Source organism: Lipophrys pholis, assembly GCF_963383615.2.
Source record: "Lipophrys pholis genome assembly, chromosome: 4".
Taxonomy (NCBI): domain Eukaryota; kingdom Metazoa; phylum Chordata; class Actinopteri; order Blenniiformes; family Blenniidae; genus Lipophrys; species Lipophrys pholis.
The window spans coordinates 9,394,036-9,407,312 of NC_137637.1; the positions used below are offsets into that span (position 1 = coordinate 9,394,036).

At 41.1% G+C, this 13,277-nt stretch overlaps 1 protein-coding gene across 1 annotated transcript in view; it reads left to right on the plus strand.

The window, feature by feature from the left end:
* Positions 1-213: 213 nt before the first annotated feature.
* Positions 214-13,277, plus strand: part of LOC308108549 (integrin alpha-5-like) — a 103,451-nt gene continuing 90,387 nt past the window's right edge. The window contains exon 1 of the mRNA XM_080461595.1: positions 214-633. Within this exon, the coding sequence (XP_080317721.1) occupies positions 440-633 (194 nt within the window). The 5' untranslated portion in view covers positions 214-439. The remainder of the gene's footprint in view (positions 634-13,277) is intronic.

Genomic DNA, 13,277 nt, shown 5'->3' on the forward strand with positions numbered 1-13,277 from the left:
ACTTGGAGAGATTATTTGGGACAGGAGTTTTACAGGAAATCTGAGCGATACCTATGTAAGACTTACTTGCTCAGCCACGAGAGTCCCTAATGTACCGCTGACCGGGAAACAGTGACGTTTAAAGTGGCCAATCAGAAAGCAGGGGGGAATACGAGGCTGTCTAGGCAATGTCCGCCCCCAAAGTTCCAAAACTCTATATCACAGCGAGCACACACACAGAGGCAGCGCGCGTGCAGAAAGAGACCACACTCGTGCAGAAAGAGGCGACGCACGCGTCGAGACGCACCGCGCGCGCAGAGAGCGGTCTTAACTGCGGGTGATTACAGTTTTTATGCGCTTGTGAGTTTGGCACTGAATTTACGCCATACTTCCCTGTGCGTAAAAGTAGCCGCACGGATGATGCCTTTTGCGCTGACAGAAGCGACGCGTACAAGCAGAGATGGGCAGCCTTGCTGGACTTCCACGGTCTTGGGGGAAACGTTGCGCACGCTCCGCGGTGGTCTTGCCTGTGGTTTCGGCTCTTCTCCAGTTTTGCGCCGCCTTTAACTTGGACGCGGAGACGCGCGTCGTCTTCTCGGGACCGAGGGGGAGTTACTTCGGTTACTCAGTGGACTTCTTCGGCAACGCGTCCAGGTAAAGTCTGCCGTCATCTCCAGAAAGCAAATATCACGTCTCCACAGTGTCCAAGGGTTTCTGATGCGCTTTACGCATTCGAATCACCGCTTTTAAAAAGGCACTTTCCATTTGTACTGATCCCAAATTAATTAAAAATCTTGTTTTGAAGCTTCTCTCACTAATTTGTGGTGATGTGTTGTTAAAGTTGCATCATTGCACATTGTGTAAGACTTTACTCAATCCATGAGACAATCAGGGGAGTGAAACATAATTCCCATGGTCCAAATCTGGCCCAAGAGCAGTGTTGCCAACTCCCTCAGTAAGGGAAGTAGCTATTGGCTGCCCTTAAAAAGCGCAAAATGACGTCATCACCTAATTTGCATAATTGGACATTGACGTGTAATTGTTAGGCACGCTGTTGGAAAGAGGAATAACGTAATCGAAGAAACAGTGTGTAAAAAAAATAAAACGGCTTTGCCATTTAGGTATGTTTCTGAGTTGTCATGTGTCTTTTTTATACCTGATAGTTTGGCACAGAAATCAGCCTTACAATAAAGGCAGAATGCTCCTGTATCATCTCCAATAAACGGCTTCAACCAGCCTTTAAATTCTGTTTGATTCTCACTCCTTTCTGTATTTTTGAGAGTACAGTTTTGACTCAGACACGATTAGCTGGCTTATGTCAGGGAGAGGCACACACTCTGGCAAAGTGAGGAAGTGAATGAGACTGTGCGAGTCAAATCCAGTGATTTATTGGATTTGTTTTAGTGTAATTGAAAAACATTTCTATTTACTTGCCGCTCAGTAAACCAGCGGCGGCCTTGCACATGCGCGGTTCATTCTCAGTGTGGACCAGTGTGGTGAGGGTCTCCTCTGGTCTGACTGCAGGAGGGAGGGACGTACTGTCAGACTGACCACAGGTCTGTCAATCCTTCTGGAGGAGGAGGGGCTCACAGCAGGACCCGCTGCTCGTTGACGACAGTGACTGCAGAACGATACCTGCTTTCACGTCAGAGTCGCCAAACACACTAGAAAGTCGCCAATAACACCAGAAAAAGTCGCTAGATTAGTCGCTAGTCGCTTTTCAAAAAAAAAAGTCACCAACAGTCACCAGATTTAGCGACAAAGTTAAACTTGCGCGTCCTGCCCGTGTCATCTGCCCACCTTGCCCGAAGGGGCGAGTGGTTTTTAGGGATGGAGCCGATCCGATCCGGTATCAAGTTCCGATAGCAACGTAATTCATGGATCAGAAATTTCCGATCCAACCTGCAGAGATTTCCGATCCATGAAGCCTCGTCTGCTTCACTGTTACTGAAATGACTCCACAGTGTTTCCCTGCTGCTGCTCTGCTCGACTGGATTTCCTGAAGGGAGGCGGGTCTCAATGAGATGAGGAGTAATGAGTCAGGAAATCCATTCCACAGTTTGCAGCCAGCGAGCAGGCTAGGGGAGTAGCACTGCGGCTATCCAACTTTTCATGACAACATGTTGCTGTTTGGACGGATTTTACACTCAAAACACCACAAAGCAACACATCAACGTGGATGTTAGCAAAGCAGTTGTACAGTGAGGCGGTCGCTTTGTCAACACACGTCACCGTTTTAAATCTCCAGCTCCCCGAGGAGAACGGCACTGACCGCGACATCAAAACAATGAACAGCAGCTCCTCCGCTGTAGCAGTCGATTCACACCTCCGTGAATCTGCGTCCTACTCCACGCTAAACTCCCTGAAAATAGTCCCAATCATTCGTGTTGTGTTAGAGCTGGAAACATTTGGTTTGTGCTGCGTTGCTAAATAATTTCTCCAGGGATTAATAAAGTGATTCTGAGGTTTTAAAGATAGAACTAGTTTATTATGAGATGATGACGTCACACAGACCCCCACATTGTCCAAATGGAACAAAAATAGTTTGTACTGCTTCCTTTTCTGACCTTATACTAGCCCCAAGTTGCCTTTTGAGAGAATACATGCATCCATTTGTACATTTCATACATTACTGTAGAGAGGAGTTTATTACAGCCTCATTTAAAGTCAAAAATAATGATAATAATAATATTAAAGCAAACAGAGCTGTGGTGTCAGAATCGTATCATCAGATATACAAATTTAAGTATCGGGATCGGATGGGAAGGAAAAAACATGGATCGGTGCTTCCCTACTGCTATGTAGATGAGCAAACCGCTCAAAATCCTTAATGTCAAGCCCTGCATTAGTATAGTGACCAAGCCTGGGTTTACGGCTTTGATAAGCACAATGGACAAGCGGTTGGCTTGTTGTGGTGAAAGTTTACATGACTTCAAGTCACAGTATTTAGTAAGTTTACAACTGTAATTGAAGTAGAAGATAAATAAACTGTCTTTCATATTAATACATGCTTCATTTGACTTTATCTTAACATAAGCCTAGCCTATAAGAAAGAACAGTTTATGTATAATAAATCTGATATTGTTTATTATAAGACAGATTGATTTATTGCTTGTGTTTGTTGAAAAATACATGAGAAGAGGACCTTGACAAAACAATCGCATATTAAATCGCAATATTGAGGAAAAAAATCGCAATTAGATTATTTTCCTAAATCGTTCAACCCCAGTTAAAGGTACAGTAGCTGTTATCATGGCTGAGCAAGTAAGTCTTACATAGTCATCGCTCTGATTTCACTTGATTTTGTAGTGGGTCCAATGTATGGAGCTGGGTTTTGTTTTTTGTTTTTTACTGTCCCAGCTAAACTGACGTCTGGTGGTTCCTTAATCTGGGTTGTTCACAGAAACGTAAATCAGTTTTTTAAAGTAATATTAAAACCCTATTCATTAATTCTATTGATAGTCTGTCATTGATTATATGACAGGGAAACAGTGACGCTTAAAGTGACCAATCAGAAAGGAGAGGGAATGACGAGGCGTCTATGGAATGCCCGCCCCCCCAAAGTGCCAAAACTCAACATCACCGCACGCAGAGAGATCACAGAAGTCACAGTGAGCGCACAGAAAGGCGCAGAGAGTGGTCTAACTGTGTGTGCGTGATTGCAGTATTTATGCGCTTGTGATTTTGGCACTGAATTGACGCCATACCCCTGGTCTACAGAGTGATGAAAGTGAATAAATGAGACACAACAGGTATTTATATTGTAAAGAGTTCACATTATCCTTCTTTAAGATGTTATTGGTTTGGACCCTCTGCTGGGTTTCAGACCTGTAAAACTCATGTTTGCCTGCACTGGCAGAGTGGATTACCTCAGTACCTCATTATACTTTCACTTTGTCTGCAATCTGTAGGCTTTCTCACGGTGGTCATGATCTCATCCATTCTTACCTCAATCTGGACAACACGTCTACAACTACCAACCAAAGTAGTTAAAAGTCAGACTGGACGCTACAGTCAGCACCGCAATGGTTTTACTTAACTCTGCTCCTTTTAAGCAGTGGACTGCAATTTAGAACTACGGTCCATTTGAGAAGCCATGTTAATGCTTATCGTTGGTTATTAGTAGATGTGGAAAGATTTCAGAAAATTTGGAAGGAGGAAAGCAGGGTTTTTTAGAAGGAATCTTAAGTGAAGGGTAAAACTCTTATAAAAGAGGGCTGCACAATGTCAGAAATGTTTTGTTTTCATCAATGTGTGCAATGGACATTAAACATACTACAAAATGATCATATTTTGTTACTAAATGCAAATATGAAGCAATTTCCTTATGAAACGATTGGCTATAAAACATGTGGAACAACAAGTTTCATTATTAATTAAAATTGTGAAAACACATAGTAAATTGGGATGTGCAATATATCTCAAATTTATCGTTATCGCAATATCAACATATGCAATATACATAAAAGATACTATACTATGAAAATTTTGCAAACAAATGCAGATTTGAAGCAATTTTCTCATTTAAACATGCAGATTAACAAGTTGGGATATTAATTAAAATTGTGAAAAAGCACAGTAGCAACTCGGGCTGGACAACATATAGCAATTTATTGTTATTGTAATGATAACAGGCAAAATATATATATATCACAAAAGACGAAACTGTGATGAGTTATGTTCTCATGCTCTGTGCATTCATGAGAGAATAAAAGTGCAATTTATTTCAATTAATTCTTCCGAAAAATGTGTGGTTAACTAAAACAAAACATTGCAATCAGTTGACAGTTGTAAATATTTCTTACGTGAAGGCCACAGGAGTCAGAACCATAAAAATGGAGACAGAAATGTTGACAAACTGCTGATCTTTTTAAACACTACTGATGGGATGCAGATGAGACGAAATACACAGCAGAAGAGGCAAGAGAAAGAAGACTGTTAGAACTGGGAATACCAGTATCGTGTATCGGGTCCGATACTGCATGCAGTATACATACTCATGAAAAATCCCTGATACAATCCTATGAGTATTACGTGATGTCAGCTGGTACACAAGAGAGAGTGAGCAATGTCGGCGGTTTGGAGATTCTTTAACGTTAATGTGAATGACAAAAGTAAAATATAAAGAGGAGGAGAAAGATATGAAATGGAGTGGGAATTAGGCTTTATGGCATTTATTCAGTACTTGTATACGTACTCAGTATCAGTACTTGACAACATGTTTATCTGATATCGAGTAGCAACATATGAGTATTAAAGTACTGAAGTAAATTGGATGAGGTCAAAGACATAGTTTACATGAGAGTATTTGTAGGTGAGATGAAGTCAGACACCAGACACGGTGTGTAAAAATCACTTGTTTTAGCTCCTGTCACATTCAGAATTCTGAAAAGGAATGAATGATGGATGAGGTGTTGATGGCATCATGAGTCACGAGGTTGATCCATCATTACCGGGTTTAAAAGTTAATAACCAGGAGTCTTTGAAAAAAATTTCCCATGAAATCTCAACACAGCCCTCAAACCAGCTGACAGAAAGTATTCAGTCTGTTGCCAGAATAAACGCTAAGAAAAACTAGATATTTCTCTATTCAAGGTCAAGTTGTAAAAGACTTCCCTGCTTAGTTTAAAGAACCAGAACCAAATATAACAGGATTATACGCAGTACGTTTGGCACCATTCCGATGAAAACAAACCACCATATAACAAAGCTATATTCTGAAACCTAATTTTAGAAAACTCACATTACAAAAGAATACTGCCACACACAGACATATTTTTTATTGATGAAAACAGTGGAGTTTGTCTATTTATTTCACAGTTTCTCAAATGTCACCTGGGTTCTCCACAGCCTAAACAAAGGAAACCAGCTGCTAGCCTCCGCTTTTAATTTGAAATTTAAGAGGTATTAGCAAGTCTGGCATAGAAATAAAGACCACTACTTCAGTGAGACAAAAGTATGTGAAATATACCTGTGGAGCTCATTAAAACACAGTCCCAGTTAATAACATGGTGAAATTGCCCATATCTGATGCTTCACTCATGGCGAGCGCACTGCATCTGTGTAATAGATGCTAACGCTACCAGGCTAAGATGAACAGTGGAGAAGCAATCACGACGTTCAACTTGTCAATCAGCCAACGTTTCAAGAGGAAACGCATCGCTTTTGTGTCTTTGCTTCATAAAAGTTTCACGTTTACACAGCAACCTTTTGTAACTAATGTCAGTTTACATAGAAACAGCAGAAACACTGAAAATGATGTAGTTTTCATGTTGGGCCACTAGTGGCTACTGTTTTCTGATTGAAACCACAAACACATGCATGCAGATAACTTTAAACTATAAATATTAACAAAGGGAGTACATGGATGAACAAGATTGTTATTATGGTGACTGTCTACTATAAATCTACCAGGTTCCAGGCAGATATGGACTGAGAGTCATGAGACTCTGAAAGCAAACACTGTTGTTATTGTCCATCTCCTGAGAATATGCAGACAAACTATCTACTATAACTGGTGTGCAGTAGCAGCGTTTCAGAAGAATTGCATTTCCTCCTGTTTCCCCCGTTTCCATGGGCTGAGCATTTACTAAAGTTCTATTTTCAAAAAGTTGTGATTTCAGTGGCTCTGAGCGCCGTTGTCCTGTAAACGGAAACCTAAAGGGCAAGAAAGGTTTTGTCTTTTCACTTGAAAACTTAATCATGTAAACAAGTCCTGAGTCTGATTTTGAAGCGGTCCGTAGAATTCTTGAGTTTGGAAATGGTTGCAGTGGACTCTGTTAGCTGGTTTACTGGTTACATAACATTTTACTGAATCAGCTTCAGGTTTCTGTTGAGAAACACTCAGATTTCTCTCCAAATCTCGTTCTGGGACTCTTCAACAGTTTGGTTTGCCTCGGGACGATCTGGACAGCAGCAGTGCACCGTGTGAAATCTGACAGTGAAAGGTTAAACATCACATATCCTAACATTTTATTGACTCACTGTGTCTCAGTGTTTCCTCCTCAGAGGCTGACGGACTTAAAAGCTGTGTTCGTTTAATTAATGGAGACATTTCCTGTTCGGAAATTGGTCAAGATTCCCAGAGTTTGTATAACTAAGCTCCTGCTGGTGAGAGGTCATGTTGTGGAGCAAATACTAAGATGTTGATTTACACCCATTTTTTTTCCTGCAACAATACAAACCCTCTGTCCCAGGCCGTACCGTAGTGACAGCTCACTCAGTGTCTGTGTGTCAGACTACTGCCTCTTGTTTTGTGGTGGTAAACAACCCAACAGGAGAGGAGACGCCGCTCTGAGTGCTCCTTCTGCTGATGATGTTACTTTAGCTGGTTGTCATGCATTCAGAAAATTACCAGGTTGTTTGTCAGTGGGGAGCCTTGTAAAGAAAAATGCTCCCGTGGCTTAGCCATGCCATTTCTGTTTTCACAGCCCATAAGTCTAGTTTAGGAGGTAAACCCAACACCTGCCCCGAGGGGGCTGGAGCTTCCTCGGGGCAGGTGCTGGGGTACGTTGGTGTTAGAGTCCAGACCATCCGGTTGGCCACGATGTATGGTCACAGATGTTTATTTAAAATGATCAACAGTGAGGCCGGTAACGCGTTACTTAGTGACGAGTCATCTAACGCGTTACTATTTCCAAACCAGTAATCAGATTAAAGTTACTTCTCCAAGTCACTGTGCGTTACTATCGTAAGGTACCGTAGGACGATTATCTTGTCTGCAAAGCCGCTTTATTATTAAACTGAACCAGGCAGCTCGTTCTCCCTCTTCCAAACGGACACAGACATACGCAGCACATGCAGTATGACCTCACCCGCCCCCTTCTCCACTCTCAGCCAATCACAGACCAGCTCGATCTAATGGTGTGTTCAGGTGACACAAAAGAATAGTAAAAAAGATATGTCAACACTAAACCATATCATTGCAACAAAAACACAATGAAAGACTTTATTTGTCCTCCGGGGGGGTAATTAAAAGGTCGCATAGAGCAGGTAGTGCAAATATATAAATAGATAAATTGTGCAACAACAGACTACAATGACATCAATGGGTAAATAAATACCAGTAATAGTAAAACTCTTAAAACAAAACCTTGAGTCAGACATAAATACAAGAAAGAATGAAGGTCAAAGGTTAAATATGTATCAGCAGGAGGCCGGGTGGTGATCAACACTGAGTTTGGAAAAACCAGTTGTCTTTTGTATTTTGAGATGATGGGGTGTTGTCGGCAGCTGTTGAAATAACTTAAAAGTTACTTGTAATCTTTTAAAGACAAGTAGTCAGTAAAGTAATTAAATTACTTTTAGAAGAGTAATTAGTAATCAGTTTTCAGATTACTTTTTCAAGGTAACTGTGGCAACACTGATGATTAATTACAAAAATCTATGACCTAAAACCTAAAACTTATTTAAACAAATATTTTTTCCTCTGTGAGTCCCTCCTGACTCAGACAATGTTTACACAACAATGTTTTCCAGTGAACACAGAAAACTTTAATTGTGTTTTTGGGGGTTAATTTATATGACAACGGTGCTAAACCTTGTTGAAAACGCAACTTTTTGAAAATGGAAACCAAGGTGGAACTTTTGAGAATGTTCCAACTTTTTCTCCATGGAAACGGGGAAAACGCAACTTTTCCGAAACGCTGCTGCACACCACCGACATACTAAACATGTGAGTAGATGGACAATAACAACCATAGCATCCTCCAGCGTGTCATGACTCCCAGTCCACATTCTCCTGGGACTTGGTAGTTTTAGTTGACAGTCACTGTAATAACAATCCAACCTCTTCACCTGAGTCCTGTACTACGAACCGTGATCAACATATCCAGGATCTCTCTCTGTTCCCTGGGTTGACTTATCGAGATGTGTGCGATCCTGATCACCGTTACTATGAAGCAGGTTATCAACTCGCTGGTTCAACCCAGAGCTACGTGTGTCCGTGCACGTGAAAGGGGCGGAGTTTGCAGCGTCTGACCAATCACACACACGAAGAAATCCTGCAGGGCAGTTTACATCTGTAAACTGAAGTAGCAATTATTCTCAGAGAATATGAAGAATTAAAACACATCCAGCAGCTAAAAGCAACACTGCTGCTGCAGCCAAAGCCAGAACATTCCTGACTTGTTTGTGAGATAATACGATATTAATTTATCAGCGATATAAACGGACAGCATGGCCGGCTGATCAATCAATTTCACTTTATTACAACAGTAACGTGTCGGGCTGAATTTCCTCACTGCTCTTCTTTTAGTTTATATTTTCCATTCAGTTGTTTTGAGGCTGAATTTCTCTTGTGAGAGTGTTTTGTGTTGGAATATTAATTCATCACCGCGATGACACGAGTAGTTGTGCGTTCCATAAATTCATGTTTCTGCAGTTCTGTCAGGTGTGATCATTAACCTCATTATTACAGCTCAACCCTCGTGATGATAAACAGACTTGGAACAAGTCAAGAAGAAAAACATCTTTCAAAGCCTCAGTGACCAGGATTTATATTATTATGTCAAAAAGATCGCTCTGAATTACTTTCTCATCTCTGCTCCGCTGCAGCTCAGCGCTGAACCTGCCCACCAATCACCATCATTTAAGAATGGGCAGGGCATTTTCCAAGAGATCTGATTGGTCAGGAGGCGGGGCTTTGACCTTTGATCGAGGACATATCCTGCTCCCAAGCAGGTTAGACTTTCAGCGTCAGTTGCTGGGGTGATTTATCCTGGTGAGAAGTGAACCAGCGTCGTAGTACGGAAAACCCAGGGTTAATCCTTGAAGGTCTCGTTGTTGCAGGTTTCATTAAACTCACTCACTCAATGTAGAGTTGTCATGAGGCGAATTGGACCATGTGATTGTATGTGTGACACCCCTTGTTTAAAAGAAGAAGGACAGAAGGACGGAAGCAGTGAAAGAGCTAACTAAAAGGTGGACGTGGTCCAACAAGCCCTTGTATTTGAGAATATTCAAAACCATCTGTCGCAACAAGACAAATTTTTGATATGTTGTTGCACGTATCCTCCAACTCCATAGTGAGCATTGAAACATTGGACTTTGTAGATTTTCAGATCTGGTTTTGTAGTTTTCTCAAGGTAAACCTAATATAAAGATCTGCCTGAAAGTGATATGGAGTGTGGAAATAGTTCATATCTATTGAAGTCCTGCGTCTTTTTCTGTTTTGCAACCTATTTGAGAGCTTTAAAATGGACTAAAGTCACATTTCAGCAGCACAGTTCAATTCTTTATCAGTCAGCTGACTAAACCATTTCACATATCAGAAGATTTGTGAAACTCTTTTTTGCTGCGGTCTGTATCTCACAGTCCAGCCAAGATCTCAGTGCATATTGAATATCAGAAAATAGATCCAAATGCTTCATTTATCATGTATACTTCCAGTTTCTTCACCGTTGACACGACAGCATACAGTAATGTGTCTGCACACAACGTATGCGCTATATCTTCAGGAAATAGTTCATAGCATAGCTTAGTAGATGGACACCAACAGCAATGAGTGTCATGACTCCCAGTCCACATTCTCCTGTGACTTGATAGTTTTACAGTTGACAGTCACTGTAATACTAATCTAACTTCGTAATAACAATCTGACTTGGTCGTCTGTCCATACGAATGTCTGTCTACTTGCTGTTGTTTATTTTTATAATGCATTGTTTCTCTGTGCATGTGTGTGGTTTCAATCCAAAATCAAACAACAGCACCCACTAGTGGCCAAATATGAAAACTACATTGTTTACAGCATTTTCCTGTAAGTGGACATCGTTTTCAAAACACCAATAATTTATTTTTATTTTGAATAGCGCTTTTAAAAACACTTAAAGATGCTTTGCATCATGATAAAATCAGCAAGCATAAAATGGAGAAACATTAAAAACAGTCACAAAAACACATAATTACTGTGGTGTAAATGCAAAAACCTTTCTGAAACAAAATCGATGCCTTTTCAGTTGAAACATCATCTTAGCTTGTTCTATAAAGGAAATAACCAGGCATAGATTTCTACACTGCCTCCTAGTGGCTAAATGGTGGTGAATGATAGGTAAAGAAGAAGTTGCACAAAACTCCAGATGCACAAAGACTGTAAAATACTGTCCTAAATGCACAAGATTAAAGGTTTGATGGTATTTTCCCTCATAATATGAATCACTTTGTAAATGAAATTCCTGTATGTTTCTCTGCATTGTCCCACCCAGCATGAATCCCTGCTGTTCTTCCTGCCAGATCTGCATTTCTCTTCCCTCTCAGAACAAGAAGGAAAACACACTAATTGGGTCTGGTTTCACGAAAAGTCTCGGCCACACACATATGCAGGAGTTTAATGCGTTTATTTACATGCTAATCAAATAAAGCAGATATTCAGGTTCCAGTTGGTATATCCTGTTTGTTATAACAATGCAGATAAAATCTGGAGGAACCTGAGTGGCAGCAGAGGAGAGAAAGACTCTGCTTGGTTTTAATGAACAAGCAGTGTGTTTATTAGTGATTGTAATAGAAGATAATACCACTGCTCGTATGTTGTTTCCAGTGATTTGGCTTTTGCCTGTTGGAATTAAAGCAGTGTTTGTGTGTCTATACGTCCGGAGCGGTTCAGCTGAGGGTTTTATGTTGTGTGGGTGACTTCTTGAGTGGATGGTTAATTTGAGGACTTGTTTCAGGATAGCGAGGCTGTGTGAGCGCCTCCACTGTGGCTCATAAATCCTGGAGTAGAAATTGCACGTTGCATCTTTGACCTGGCCTCGCCGCCGAGCCTCTTCCCTTCCCTGCAGATGTTCCTGTTGAGCATGAGCTGAGGCAAAGTACACGCACACTTCTATCACCGCTGTTAAAGAGCCTGTTGTTTCCTGTTTTCGCTACTGGAGCTTTTAGAATTGAATGTTCCGGGGATCACAGGAGGTGGCGGTCTGGTTTAAAGCAGCGAGGTGAAGGAAGAAGGAGGCTGCAGCGTGAGCGGTTTAGGAAAGCTCACCCAGCCATCTATATACTCCTTTGCTGCTCTCCAGACATTCAGGGGGGATGGGAGAGTGAGGCGTCTGTCTGATCTCTGCTAATGTCATCAGTCACCAGTGTCTCGAGGCTGCTACCACACCGTGCAGTTTCTGGCTGTGCCAGATGAAAGCGAACAACCAGGAGAGAATTGTGGTGATATCTTTGGTCTTTGCTCTAAACCGGTGTTCCTACGTCGCACTGTGAAACTGGTTCAGACAGCCTGGGATCAAATTCAGACATTTTTGGGAAATTTCGATACTGCTGCTGCGCCCTACGTCCACTAACTAGCCAGTAGAAATGCATTATGAAATGAAGTATCAGCACGACAGTGGCGCTAAACCCAAATCGATGCTTTGTGGGTAAAATGGCAAAACATGTAAAAACAAAGTGTGGGATGTAAATGAAAAACTTTTTGTCAATTTTACTCTAAAAACACAAAAATGCCACAAGTGCAAGGGCTCCATCCATATTCTGCTATTTTTGGGGTTTTTTTGTGAATGGATGGCCCAGGCTTACATTCTATTCTTGTTGGATCCACTGTCCACACTGTGACCCAGCTGATGGTTTCATCCTGCAATCTGCACACAGAAAACTTAATGTCCTGGACGAAATGTTTTAGATTATCAGCTGAAAGAAACTAAAAAAGTAACTTGTAATCTAACTTAATTACTTACAACTTACTTAGTAACAAATAATCAGTAAAGTGACTTTTTAAAGGAGTAACTAGTAATCAGTAATCAAATTACTTTTTTCAAGGTAACAGTGGCAACACTGCTGTGAGCTTACAAGATTGTTAAAAATCTCAGTTTCTCGTCGGCTTTACGGACCTCCAACATGCAATACAGGTAAATTCACATGGAGGAGCAACGCTGCAGCATGTGCTCTGCTCAAAGTCAATTTATTTCCAGACAGTCGTCCAGGGAAAAAAGAAAAAAAAAAAGCATGAACATTTCCAGATACTTCTCATTGAGTCTCTTACTGTCCTGTCAGTTGTTTGTTCAGTGAAACTCCTACAAGAGCATTTTCTCTGCACGTTGGAAAAGACCTGAAGCAGAACTGAGGATTACCCAGAGATGATGGCGGTTCATTAAAATAAAAAAAGCTCCTGAGGCGAGATTGTGTCACAATCCACTTGGGTTTGATAGAAGCTCAGTGAAACATATACCCATTCACATGTTCTTCTATTTAGCCTATTTAAGATGTAAGAATGTAAAAGGGACTGAAGGTTTCTAACACAGAGAATCATTACTCGGCTCTGGAGTTTCTCTTTGCTGGTGGGAGGATTTTCGTGTTTGTGTCATTAG